This window comes from Urocampus carinirostris, chromosome 8, assembly GCF_059441175.1.
Source record: "Urocampus carinirostris isolate Australia breed hairy pipefish chromosome 8, RoL_Ucar_1.0, whole genome shotgun sequence".
NCBI lineage: Eukaryota > Metazoa > Chordata > Actinopteri > Syngnathiformes > Syngnathidae > Urocampus > Urocampus carinirostris.
In genome coordinates, this window is record NC_142356.1 from 39,281,273 (window position 1) to 39,296,307 (window position 15,035).

Here is a 15,035-nt window from a genome sequence, read left to right on the forward strand (position 1 = left end):
TTACCGTAAGAGTAACACTGCAAATGACCCTGAAAAAAACATACACACTGTCAAACATGGTGGTGGGTTGTTCTGGGGTTGCTTTTCTTAAGCAGGGACTGGGAAGATCTCTAAAGTTGATGTGAAGATGGACAAATCCAATTACAGAGCAATTCTGGCAGAAGATTTGTAAGTGTCTGCAGGAGACATGAGAATGGGCCGCAGGGTTACCTTCCAACAGGACAAACTGTACAAAATCTACAATGGGATGTAAAACTAACAATATAAAGGTGTTAGAATGGCGAGGCCAAAGTCCAGAACTCAATTCCTATAAATAAATTGCCGAAATATCTGAAAAGGGCTGTTCACAAACAATCACAATCAAATTTGACTGCCTGTGAAGGCAGAAAATGGACAACAGAATGGGCTCTCAGTGTCACAGCAGGCAGCACTCAAGTGTGAGAAGTGGCAGTCGTGTTCGGAACATACTACAGAGTCCTCAAAACAAATTAGCAAATGACGAAAAAAAAACAGGCCCGTTTTTGCTTGTTCCTCCCATAAAATCGCGTTCAGGCTAGAAATTGTCGAGTCAATTTCCGGTAATGCGCCTCTCATCACTTTTGGCTCGCCTCCAGCCAATGCAGGACTGGGAGGAGGTGCACAAGAGCGAGGAGAGAGAGGCTCAGTTTCTTTAATTCTCTTTGCATCCATCAGTGAGAGAGATCTTCCTTACGCAGGCTCTCTTGCCACAGTTTGGCGCCTTCTTGCGACTGTGCAAGATGTCATGAGACTCATGGAATAGAGAGCCAGAATGGAAAACTTCAGCATGAGATGCCGGTGGATTGTTTTTGCATCCTTTTTTATGTTACTACCAATGACAGGTAGGAAACACCTTTTCTTATTATTGTTTACAAAGAGTAGGTAGCACTTAATTTCTTGGAGTCTCTTATTTGGAGATGTTTGATAAAAAGACTAGGCAAAAAAAAGACAGAGAGAGAGAGAGAGAGACAGAGAGAGAGAGAAAAGAGAGTTGATTTTGTTCGTGGATTATTTTTGCATCCTATTTCATGTTACTGCCTCTGACAGATAGGAAACACGTTTTCTTAATATTGTTTACCAAGAGGAGGTAGCACTTTTAGTTCTTGGAACCCTTTTTTTGTGGGGATGCACAATAAAAACCCAAGGCAAAAAAAAAGAAAGACAAAAAATTCAGAAGGACATTTTAGCAGTTTTTTAAAATGTATTTATTCATCCTATTTTGTGATACTGCCACTGATATGTAGGAGACAAATTTTCTTATTTTTGTCTGCCAAGAGTAGGTATCGCTTTCAGGTCTCGGAATCTCTTGTTTGGGGATGGAGAGAAAAAAACATAAGGTAAAAAAATAGAGGAAAAAAGTCTGAGTGAATTTTGCCAGTTCTATTGAGCTCATTTTATTTTCTAACACTCATAAATATATATATATATTTTTTTTAAACAAGTCAGTTCAAACTGAGTAAATATCACATCTCATCTCATTAGCTGCACCGCTTATCCTCAGTAGGGTCGCGGGGTGCTGGAGCCCATCCCAGCAATCATCGGGCAGTGGGCAGGGGACACCCTGAACTGGTTGCCAGCCAATCGCAGGGCTGAGTAAATATATGAAGAAAAATTGATCCATCAAATGTAGTTGAATAAGAATATTATAAATATTGTAAACATTTAAAATAGTTAAATAAGAAATGTAGCTGCCATTCTTGCAGGGGCCTCATAATCAAATCTTCTGCATTGAATAAACTATATTGTCAATTTAGAATTAAATAAGAGAATTCAAAATATTATAAAACAAGGCACTTAGATTTTAAAACAGTTCAGTAAAAAATGATCCGCCATTCATTGGAGGGTCCATACAAGCAAATCTTCAGCATTGAACAAATGTTGGTATCAATTTAAAATTAAACAATAAAATTAAAATATATATTAAATAAGACAGTTAAATTTGAAAATAGATACATAAGAAAACTGTTTGACAATTTGGCAGGGTCCTTTAAAGAAAATCATCAGCATTCATTATTTATTTTATTATTTTATCGGAGAGCTGACTGAAAATGGTTAATTATTTATTGATGCCGTTTTTGTGCTTGGTTTTTTCATTGCCGAAATAAAAAAACAATGGACTAAAACTTACTAACTAACTAACTTCAATATTAATTTAGACTAAAACGAAGTAAAACTATAGTAAATTAGGAAAAATAATTTTAAAATATATCCATAAATAAGAAAATTTTGAATACTATAAAATAAGAAAATAACATTAAAAATAGTATAATAAGAAAATTATCTGCTACTTTTGGCAGGGTCCTTGAAAATGTATTTGATTTAAAAAAACAAACAAACGTTGAACATACTACATTCTAATCTTAATTCAGAGTTACATATTCCAAGGGTTTCTCTATATCTTTGTAATTGTAAGAATTATGAAACAAACAAAAACATAATAACAAGTCAGCTCTGCACCTTAATCCAGATCCTCAGAAAAATTACCCTATATTAAAACTTGTTTTCTTGCTCCCCTTTACAACGTTTTGTGATACACAACTACGGTAAATGTTTTTTTGTACTTCTGCTAGCTGACTAACAATAGAAAATGTGTTAAAGGATAAGTTAATAGATATTCCCAGATTTACAAAACCCCATCAAATGACCTATCATGATGCAGATGTACTGTAGTCCAATGCAATAAAGACATAATAATAATACTGTTCCAGTTAGTCCATAACTTATTATCTTCCATATTTCATTATGGTATTGCCTTATTTTAGTGAAATAAAATATTAAAAACATATCTTAATCATATACATTTGCTTTTTTGGAGAAAAATTTCATTTTTACTAGAAAAATAGTTTAAGAATATACTGTAGTAGGGAAAGAAAAATATTCCTTAAAGGAACAGTTAGTAACAGTATTTATGACCACTGATGCTATTGTATAGAGTAGTGCAACTGAAAATGGGTGGTAAACATCATGAGAATGACAATAAATTGACGAAAATGATAAAATGACCAAAACGCACCATTTTTATTCAACTTTTTTTGCACAGCTTTTTGTAAAGTTTTTGTTTTGTTTGGGGTACATGACCCAGCAAGATGGCCGACAATAATGCTAGCAACATCCAGGTTAGGCTTGCGTCACCTAAAAATACAGTCAAATTTCTCGACCTAAGAGAACTTAAAAATGTTTATATCATAGTTCATGTATTTTTGCTTGTTATTTAAATCATTGTTATTGTTGTTTTTTTTTTTTTTTTAAGAATTACTTTTTACCTTGTGGTGCTCAATAAAACACTCTGTCCCTTTAAAACAATAAAAGACTTGCAATATTTCAGTGGCTGAATCAAGAATGTTTGATTTTTTTAAAATTGCATTAAAATAGAATAGAATAAAATGTATTGTCATTGTAACATGTCAAATGTACAAAAGCTTTCTTCATGATTCAAGATAATTTACAATAAGATAAAATACCATAATCCAAAGTAATATGTTAAGGGTAATAGTATAAGAATTAATAATATCAAATGAAAAATAAAAATAAACACTGAATCATACCTGGTCATTATTGTTTTTATCATAAAATAAAGAACTTTCTCATGTTCTGAGACAATCATATATTATCAGTTTTTTTCTCGAGTATGTAATTTTGTTTTGGAGCACATTATAAATACTTTTGGAAACAGAGAATGAAATTCTGGATTGCACATAGTAAGCTGTTGTATTGTCTGTTCACATTCTCGTAAATGTTTGCGATCTTAAAGGATAAGCTCCTGGGAATCTCTCGGAGCTTAACGATACAGTTTAACTCAACCTGCCATCTCAAGTTTTTAGATGGTATCAGTCCTTATTTGCATAACCACCACGGAAATAATAAGAGAAGGAGGAAGAGAAGAAAGGTTGGAGGAGGGGGGATGTCTTTTCCCGCCAGGCAACAGGTGTGGTTTGGGTGGTATTGGTTACAAAATCAATCAATTATTCATCAAACTGAAAGAGTACGTGCATGGAGTAAAGCAAACAAAACCTCCTAAAACGCAAACAGAAATCCTGCAGGGGTTCAGTTGGGCCTGAGGGCGCAACAGTCATGTGGAGTGTCCTTGAAAGAATGCCCAACATGAGGAACATGACGGTCGGGAGGGGCACTGATGAAATCTCTCACTAGTTTTGCAAATGTAGATATTTATTTTAAGTGAGTGCCAAAAGATCTTGATTACTCAGCTAAAGCCACCTCATACTTATTGATTCTTTCACTGGGTAACGTTGGTAAGGGAGCACTGTTTCTTCAGTGGCTGCCTGCCAGTCAAAACAATTTAATCATTAAGCCCATGTTTAGTGTACCATGCGTTGTGCTATTAATTTTAGCAACGTGTCAACATTATCTATGAGAAACGTACGCTATTGAGTCCTGTGTCCGTTCTGGTCTGTGACAGCAGCGAGAAAACAGGTCGATGGCCGGGGCAGAGGAGCAAAATAAGAAACAGGTCCAGAAAAGAGGTCGGCAACAGGTATCAGGCAGGAAAAAGGGCAGGATAGTGTCGGAGAGTACAAAAGCTTGCCTAGCTGAGAGCATAGGTTCGCAGACGGTCTGACAAGTTCTTTTCGGAAGACGGGAGTTTAAAAAGAGTCCAACAGCCAATCAGGTCCGGTGGCTGTTGGCGCCAACGGGGCAGCCACAGGTGCCCCAAATCAGTAATCATGACATATGGATTACACCTCTTGAAGAAGTTGATTAGATTGCACTGCGGACACTATATAATTGTGCATGTGTCACCAAAAAGTTATCTAAAATACAAAATAGTATTTTAAATGCATTTTATTAAGGGTTGCAAACGCTTAAAGTGAATAATCAAAGTACTTTTTATAAACATTTTGCAGATTTTAGAGAAAAATTAGGGTAAGAAAAAGATGCAGACAGAAAATACTGGTACAGAGAATTCCCCAAGAGTTTGGTTTGTTTTCAATTAAAATATTTCTATTATTTATATCATTTATTGCTCTTTCATTAATTTAGTGTCAATTAATGCACCTATATATTTGAATGTTGTAGTTATATACTTGTTTTTTATTCACTTGATGTCTCAAAGCATCCATTCATTCATCCACTCTCTACATTTTTCTAATTGGTATTCTGATTTACAGTCTGAGCGGTCTTGTGTTGAGTTTTATCAAACTCCCTTTAGGACTGGTGTGAAGCTAGAATTTGGGGAATTTTCCACCGATTTTTGTTTTGTCTGGTATATGAATGATTGTCAGCCATTTCGAAAGTTTACTCGTGAAACCATTACAGCCTTTTTCTGTGACCACAAGCCTAGTTTTGGTTTCAGTGTTATTTGTTTCGAACTTTTTTGCTCGAACATTTGTTTTACCTGTTGTGCCACACATCCCAAATGTTAAACGAACATACGGACGATGAAAAGTCTTTCCTCCTATTTAACTTAAAACATTTTAATCAGATATTGGATTGAGAAATGTTAGCTTAATTCTAATTACCCTAAAAGGCTCCTTATTTACTGAATTTTGCTTCGTACTGCTAACTCTTGAATTTTAACAACACATCAGCATGAACTTGAGCTATTTACCCGGAAAACAAAATGTTTGCACATTTTCTCTCATATGTTGGCCTGGAGAGGGATGGGCACCACCAGCCTGTACTTGTCCAAGACATACCCTACACAACCCTACAACCCTAGTGGTTAAGAGATCCAACCAACCAACCAACCATATTCAGTAAGCTCAAAATAAAAAAATAATAAAAAATACAAACCTTACAAAATAAGTAAAACATTTTGAGTCGATATGTTGTGGGAAAATGTTAGGTTATTTCTCATGAAACTGTTCAATTTCTTACCCTATACAATTGTTTTTACCATTTTCCAATGTTTTAAATATATTCAGAATAAATGATAAAATACTAACTTTTATGTATAAATCCCCTTTTCTTTTCTTTTAATAGGTTTATCCAAGGCTTTTATTTTTTTCCGGCTACAGACGTATTTGTTTTTGTTTTTTGGGTTGGTTGGAATGTACTCTGCTTTGTGCTCTTGGTTAATTTCATCAACATTAGCATTACCTTGACAGCTACCTACCAAGAAAACTACAGTTAAAAAACAACAGTTAAAAACCTTGTCTCATTTCCCCTCAAAATATTCAGTAATATTGAAATACTCATAAAGACACCTTACAAAATACCTCAAACAATGTAATCATATTTTTCATGTGAGATTATTATCTCTATTTCTTTTTATAATTCTTAGAACTATTTTTCTTGAAAAGCTAGTGAAGTATTTTATTATTTTGTGCAGACATGTAGTGCTATGCTGTTTTCCCCCCCTCACATTCTAATTCATTTATTAATTTGACCATTTTTGTGTGTGTCCAACTGTGCTTTTAATGTTTTTTACATTGGGTGGGGAGAAAGAGTGCCATTTTGCTTATCATACACTTTCAGTAGCTTTTTAGTGTTTGAAAAGTGCTATACAAATACATTTTGATTTGATTTAATATTCCGCCTGATATTTGCCTTAGTTTACTTCCAATTTCCTTATCCGGTGCAAACATATGACATCATACAAACAATATCACAGAATGGCTTAGTTTATTCCTGATCATGTCACATGGCTCCTTGTTGCTGGGCAAACTGAAAGCTCTTTTTTTTAAACCCCATTCAGGGTAACTCAGGAGAAAAACACAGCAGAGGAAGGACAAGGGGAGGATGGCACAATAAACCAAACATTAAATTTGGGGACAACCTTAATTTGTATTCTTCTACTGTGTTGAGTTTGTCAACTGTAAGATGAACTGTAAGATGCTGTAACATAAGCATCATGTGCATAAATCATCATGAACATCCATTTTCAATTCTAGTTTGGACTGGAGCTTGACCCTTTGGAAAACGTTATTTAGTTTGCACTTTGATCTTTGTAGGTTTTATGAAACATGACTTTCTACAATTGTTTTGGAACTAAATTAACAGAATGAATTTGGCATATTTCAGGGCGACTCTTATCTGTGGAAGCAGAAAACGAGGCAAGGGTGCTCAAAAAAGAGGATGTTAACAACAAAAAGTAACAAACAGACAAGTGGTCTAATAAACAAATAACAAAGGGTCCAAACCAAAACCAGAAACAAACCTGACGTGTCAAATTCAACGACTGGTGTGAGAGCCAGTTAATAGAGGAGGCACAGAGAAGCTAAAGCTTTACTTGTAAATTTTTCTGGCGTATTTAAACAAAGGAAGGTCCAATCAAATCCATGGGATCGGTAGCAAGTCCATCCAGGCTAGACTGACCAGATTGGAATCAGTTCAGTCCGTTAAACCAAAACTTCGTCAACTTGATTGACTCAAAATGTCTTCTTTGTGTTTAGAGCCTCCATGCCTCCGCTTATGTAGAGAGTTAAATATTAAACTTAATCTAAAAGTTCATTGCTATTAAATTCATTAATTTTTCAGTTGACAAAAATAATTAACTCAGTAAATGATCAGTACTGAGAGCTCACTTGTCTCGGCTGGGCATCTGTAATTTGAAAAGTACCTTGACAATTCCTCCAAGGCTAAATGTTTATGTGTCTTTGTGTTATACGTGGCATCAAATTGTGGAATGCTAGTTTGCAAAGAAGCAGACAGGAGAACATTACAGAGAGTCATCAACATAGCCCAGATAATCATTGGTCGCTCTTCGTCCAGTCTGGAGGACATTGCTGCCTCCAATTATCAAGGATTTAACACACCATGGCCACCACGACACACCAGGACCTGCTGCCCTCTGGCAGACGCAATTGGTCCCTAGGAGAAAGATTAAGAGCCTCAGAAATAGTGTCTTCCCGGGGTAATTTCCAACCTAAACAAGAACACAAAAAATAATCTTATTCTGTTTTTAAAAAATTAAACACTTCAGGCCTTAAACAAATGTTTTCCTATTTTCACATCTTGCAGCTGTACTGGCCAGGTGTTCCTAATTGATGTTCATCTTTTCTCCTTTGTTCTAGGATGGTGTAAGCCCGTCATCTCCCCCAGCGGACCTCACGTCGTCGTTCCCAAAAGGGGGAAGCTGGAGCTCTATTGCTACGACAATGCCACAACGTCTGGCGCCACATCCAGGTTGAGGTGGCAAAGGGAGAATGCTCGCAGACTGGAGGGGGAGGCAGAGGAAGGGGGTGTGGCGGTTGTCAAGGTGCCCGCAGTGCAGGCCTACCACATGGGACGTTACGTGTGCATCAATAACAATACGCTGGAGAGCACGTCCATTTATGTCTATGTAAAAGGTTGGTGTTCGAGTGGCTATCCTTCTGGGCTGTGAGTAATGTTTTGAGGGTGGATGCAAATGCAGGGAAGCAGTAAAAGAGGCCGATGTGTTGCAAAAGTAGATGGTATATAACAACAAAACCCAGCTACAAAAGTAACATCACAAAACGACCCAAAAATTGTCCTAACCAAAGCCAGAAAAAAATACAAACCTTAAATGGAAAAGAAAATTACCTGACCTTGACAGTCCTGATATCAAGGAACAGATGCCAGACGGCTCCAAAAACAAAATCACAATCACAAAGGGTGTAGTTAACATTCCTTCTCTGCCATAAATGGGGACGGAAGTGGCTGAGGATCCTTGTCCGTCCCCACCGGAAGAAAGACCAGAAGTGGCTGAGGGACCTTCTTCTCGCCACCAGGACATGGACCAGAAGTGGCTGATGGATCTACTCCCTGCTGCCTGGACAGTCACCCTAAGGGAGGGGGTAAAGCCAGGACTGTAAGGGTCAGGTCATTTTCACTTCCGTATTCATTTGCATTTGCTATTTTATTTTATTTTTGTGACAACTTTGTTCCTAATTCCATTGCAAAATATCACCCTATGAGCACCCCTGCCTATGTTTCCTTCACTTGAATCCATTTTCAAAACGTGACACTGTTATCAAGATCCTTTCTTACCCCTCTGAGCTTAAGGGGGCTTTTCAAGTTAGTAACTCAGGCACACGTGAATACAAACAAAGCGTTTTGATTTCTGACAAAGATATAACCTCTAGTGTAGATTTGTTCTCGCAATCACAAACTGATGATTCCACACCTTATATTTTACAGACCCCGTCAATGCCTTCCAGCGCACCATGGTCAACGTGATACTCGTGCGGGCGGGCGAGAACTGCACCATTCCTTGCCTGGTGACCAATCCGGACGTGATGCAGCTGGCTCTGCAGACGTGCAATGGCCGGCCGTTGCCTTCCGCAATGAGTTACTGGACCCATCAGGAGCACGGCATCATCATCGGCAATGCAAGCAAAGAGTTTGAAGGCTGTTACGTGTGCGTGGGACAACTTGGTGAAGATAAAGTGACATCGAGCCAATACACCGTAGATGTGCGGCAAGGTAAACTATCTTATATATTTTCAGTTTTCCCATTTGCCTTTAGAGCACTCCAGGGTGTGCGTTAGATTTCAAATAAAATTAAAACGAGACATTCCCTTTAAAATTGTTTAAGTAGGTAAATTGAATTGTTAATACAACAGGAAAATATGAGTACTTTACATGAAATTAATGTTAATTTGGAAGGCTTTTAATATTTAGATATCCCAATGCAGGGGTTTCCAACCTTTTTGAAGCTGAGAGCTACTTTTGTTACTCATTAGAGCACAGGTGTCAAAGAGGCGGCCCGCGGGCCAGATCAGGCCCGCTAAGGGATTGAATCCGGCCCGCCAGACAACACTCAGAGAAGTGCAAGAGAAAAACAAGCTGCAGGTTGAAATATGTCCACTTGATGTTACCAAAGCCAGGTGCCTCGACACTGTACTTATTGTATATTTATTTCTCTCTCTCTCTTTTTATCTCTTTCTTTTCCACCCCTTTTCTCCCACTCTGTCTCTCTCTCTTTCACTCTCTGTGTCTGTCTTTTTCTCTTCCTTTGCTGCTCTTGGTCTCTTCTTCTCTGTGTCTTTTAAACTCTTTTGCTCTAACTTCCTTTTCTCTCTTTTCTCTTCCTACCCTTTGCACTTTCTTTTCTCTTTTCTCTCCTTTCTGTCTTTCTATTTCTCTTTGGATTTCTTTCTTCCTCTCCCTTTCTTTTCCCCCTCTCTCACAACTTTATATCTTTTGTTTGTCACGCTCTCTCCCTCTCTCTCTTTCTTTGTCCCACCCTCTCTCCTTTCCCCCCTCTTTCTCTTATTTCTTTATCTCTCTTTTTCTTTCTCTTTAATCTACTAGTCCGGCCCCCTGACAGAATGTTTGTTCTATCGTGTGGCCCCCGAGTTCAAATGAGTTTGACACCCCTGCATTAGAGCAAAGGACACCCAGTTTGATATGCATATCTAAAATTACAACTTGGCATGTTATTACTATGTTGTTGCTAGATTAATACCAGGGTAATCTTTGGAAGTAGAGTTAAATAGACTCAGTCGACCACCCAAAAAATATTTCGCCCGAAAATTACAATGGCTAAGATCAGGAGATCTATTTTAAGAGCCAATCAGCGGGAGTCAGATTTGAGACCGCTGTGCTAATGATTTATATTTACATTGTAAATGATTAATGTGTACACTGCAAAAATTCACCTTGTCTTAGCACAATATTTAGCACATTTTTAGTTTCATCTTTTAAAAATGATCTATTTGTTACCATTTTCTGGAGAATTATATTTTTTGTAGAGCATACTGCTCGTTTTAATTGTAATTTGAGTGGATTTTTTTTTTCCTAATATACCCATACTTTTACCTTTTTAAGTGGGTTTTCTTTTCCTTTTTACCTTTTTTAAAATTTTTCATTTTCTGGAGAGAAAAATAGTATAATAAGTATGGATTTCTTTATTTTACTCTGTTTTTACCTTCACCCAGTGGATTCATTTTTCTTAGTTTTTAAAGATTACCGGTAATTATTTTTCTGTTTATATTAGCCATTTTCTATTTTAGCAGGATATTTTGTTTTAATTCTATGTTTACTTTGTTGAATTTGTTTTATAAAAAATTCAATCATAGTTATTATACTATTATATATATATATATATATATATATATATATATATATATATATATATATATATATATATATATATATATATATATATATATATATATATATATATATATATATATATATATATATATATATATGTATGTATGTGTGTGTATATGTATATGTATGTGTGTGTATATGTATATGTATAAGTGTTTACAACCCAAAAAAGGTTTAGAACCACTGTGGTAAAAAAAATAGATTCCAGTGTATTCTTATTGTTTCTGTCAGATAAAGGACTGACCTTCATGTTCTATTTACCTCAATGTCCTATCACAGGCATACTGAGTAGAGTTATTGGTCCCCTTTTTGAGTGATGACGAGAAGGAGAAACCCGTGGTTGTTGCGAAGGACATAGGGATTATGAGACGGCAATGCCGAACAAAGCTTTCTAACAGTGCATGAAGCTAGGCATTAAGGCTAAATAGATTTATGACAACCTTTCTCAAACACAACCGTTTGTGATGTCACTGACATTTATTGCGAGCAGTAAGTCATGCAGTTTGTTTTCCTAAGACTGTTGATATGCAAATATAAATATGTATGTGTGTGTATTTGTGTACTTTCAACAACAAAACAGGAATGAAATTTTTAAGATTTTTTTTTTTTTTAGTTGATTACAATATTTATCAATGACTACATTTACATGCCAGCAATAATTCGATCGGTAATGGAATATTGTATTTTTGGAGCAATTTGAATAAATCATTTTGAAACCTAGAGACAATCCAATAACCCCGTATTAATGGCGTTTGCAAGATTTCTGATTATTAGGGCTAATGGGACTGATGTCATTACACAAATAGAAGTTTTCGCATTTATTGTTTTTATTTGTGTATAATGCACATTTTTTCCTATGAAAACAAATCAAACTTTTGGTGCACATTATACACAAGGAATCCTAACCGCAATCGCAAAACATCGGTTGCAAAGGAAGTCGAACCCGGGTCACAGTGGTGAGAGCTCTCAATCCTATCCTCCAGACCCCCAGTAATATAGATGACATGTAAAAAGGCATTTGATTTTATCTCATTATCACGCCATATTTTTTTTGTCACGGCACCAGAGACTAATGTTAAAGAATGGAGAAAACAAACAGTTGTCTTGAAAGATATAAATAATCCAATAAAGCAAAAGGTTGTAAACAACTCTTAGGTGTACCTGATGATGAATACAACTTTGAAGGATATTAAATAAATACATTGCAAATTTTATGTTGGCTTAGTTTGAAAAGAGTAAATCAAAATTTTATGCTGATTTTAATCAAAAATTAAGTGTTATTCACGAGTGAGCCTTATACACATATAAATAGAGTAGCTTTAGAAATTAATTAATTGATCGATTCATTCATGTCACTCACCAAAATCAATTAAGTACCGTCCTTGTTTGCTTTGTTTCAAAAGTAAACTTATTTTCTGCATCTTGTGTGTTTCCAGATTGCGCTTCTAAGTCGTTTGCCAGAAACATTGACTTACACCTTATATGGATGGATACAACTGTGGCAATTTTTCCATGAGGGGAGAAATTGAAACAGAAATGTCATAAGGATAAAAAAGCTTTTAACTCATAAGCCGGAGTTTGTGTCGTTTGTCTCTGCACCATACGTCCCACAATGCTTTCGGCAGTAAAATATCTGGGATGAGGAAAACTGTGAGTGCGCACAGGCAAAATAATTACTCGATTGGAATTGATTGAAGTTTATTCTGTTTTTAATAATGTGAAATGCGTTGCAGTGGATTCCAATTAGTTATTTGTCTATTATTGCGCACTGTTGTTCATTGTTTCGACTATTATGCTCTGTTTGCATCATTGTCACTTTCAGCCTATCATGTTGCTGTTCCTTGATTCCCACTCCCTCTAGGGCAGATCTGCTTTTGTAAACTAGGAGATATATTAAAAATAAAGTACTCAAGGAGAGGGCCTTAGGATTATGTTGGAATTTTTCATCAGCGGTTTTGAGCTCCCCTGTTCAAAATCCATTGATTTCCTTTCCCCTTTTTTGAGTGTCTGCTAAACTTATCACGTATACTTGCACGAGTATTTGGGAAATTGAAAGACTTAATCAATCAGAATTGGACACAGGCCTTAGTGTGATTATTGTGAGCGTTTTCATTATTTGAATACTGGCAATACTCCGTCACCAATCTGAATATTGACTGCCTGTAAATGTACTTTTATCCAAATGAGTTTTTGGAAATCTAATAAACCAACACTGTAATTGCCTATGACTTTTTGGGAATATGTTTTTGATGTTATGATAATATTTTTCACCTACTGATGCAGTTCCTGAGGTGCTTCCAGTCCTCACATTGTCTCAAAGGGACAAGCTTATCTTACGGAAAGGAGAGAAGTTCGAGCTTACTTGTAGCTCCTTCAATGTCAACCCAGATTTTAACATCAAATGGGACTATCCAGCAGCAGCGGTGAGTCTTCAACTTTTACTTAAAAGAGTAGACACATGTAATTTTTATCAGTAATTAATAAAAAATGTATTTAGAATGTCATGATTACTGATGCGAGGCACCTGTTCCCGCTCCTTTGGCGCCAACTGCCTCAGACGCTGATTGGCTCCCTGTCACTTTTTAAACCCCCGCCTTTCTGTCACTGGTTGTCAGTCCGTCTGCGAACCTCAGCTTATGCTAGGCAAGCTTTTCAACCCTGACTCTCTCCTGTTCTGATTCCCGTCTGTTTCCCGGCTCCGACCCCTTTTCTGATCTCGACAACGGTTTTTGCTCCCCCTACTCATCTGTTTTTTCCGCTCTCGACACCGCCATCGCTCGTCACGGAAATACCAGTTCCGCTTCTGAGCAACCTGCTCCCCGCGACCAGCAATTTACAGATCGTGTTTACTATCCTTTCCCTTCTTCCCAATAAAACTAAGAGAAACGCACGCAAGTGGGTCCTGTATCCGTTCTGGTCGTGACATAAAATGTATTTTAACACAATGAAGATAGTAAATTGGTCAAAGAAGCTTTGCTGCAGATCATCCTCTTAATAGGTTCCATTTTCTTGCATTGAAACCAATCAAACTCAACTTTCTTCGAATGCACTAAAGGCATGATTCAACGTCAAGACTGATTCGATTTTCACGATCAAAGGTCACATCCATCATGTTCTCAAGTAATGTGACGAGTCAGGAACGCCCAAAGGGGAATTTCATTCAATCAGATCCCCAGACTTCAACAAATCCAATAACTTCTCGTGTTTACCCAAAGGTCAATTTCCATCAAAGTTTCCGCAAAAGTTTTTGCTCGATATTTGGTAAAACCATTAGTGTGGAAACCGAAGCAAGAATTGAACTTGTGTGTTGTAGTAGAGTATTCCCTTGATTTTCATGTTCAATCATTTTCATAACCACCGTATGATGGTATATAATCGCATACAAACCTACATTCCATATAAGCCGACCCCCTGAAACTGCTTTAATGAAGCAACATGCTAAAAGAAACACGGACCCAAAATACTATTGAAACGTGTATTTAAACAATGTTAATTATTTAAATGTGTAAATATTAAAGGTTAATATGCTTGTAATGAAGTGGTTAGCACATTCGCCTAACACAAGAAAGGTCCCCAGTTCAAGATCGGGTGGAAGCAAATGTTGGCCTGGAGAGGGATGGCTACCACCAGGCTGTTCTTGACCAAGACACACCAAAGTAAATTGTGCCACGACCACCCTATTAGTGAAGGGATCCAACCAACCAATAAAGATAAAAATAAAACCACTGCACACCATTTGCTGTACCTTTAAGCAGGGGTTGTATAGCAGACTTTATTACACAGATAAACCGACTTCCTGATTTGAGTATTGTATTTTATAGTTCTAAATTCAGCCTATATGCAAGTATATTTGTTTATTACTCAAGCACAAACCCAATTTACAGGTTCAAATATTTGTTTAACAAATAAAGTACCCAAAACAATTTTCAGTCTTTGTATGAATTAAGGACATGATCAACTTTACATGTTGTTTTTCCACCATAATGTGGACGTTTCTGGAAAACCTTTTACTTTCCGGTTCTGTCCTACGCAAATAT

The 15,035-nt window shown here is 36.6% G+C and overlaps 1 protein-coding gene across 3 annotated transcripts in view; it reads left to right on the forward strand.

Annotated features, from left to right (window-relative positions):
• Positions 1-734: 734 nt before the first annotated feature.
• The window catches only part of kitb (KIT proto-oncogene, receptor tyrosine kinase b), a 41,046-nt gene continuing 26,745 nt past the window's right edge, over positions 735-15,035 (forward strand). For all 3 annotated transcript variants that reach the window (XM_088342670.1, XM_088342672.1, XM_088342671.1), the window contains exons 1-4: positions 735-860; positions 7,992-8,267; positions 9,079-9,363; positions 13,282-13,421. In XM_088342670.1, the coding sequence (XP_088198796.1) occupies positions 791-860; positions 7,992-8,267; positions 9,079-9,363; positions 13,282-13,421 (771 nt within the window). In that variant the 5' untranslated portion in view covers positions 735-790. The remainder of the gene's footprint in view (positions 861-7,991; positions 8,268-9,078; positions 9,364-13,281; positions 13,422-15,035) is intronic.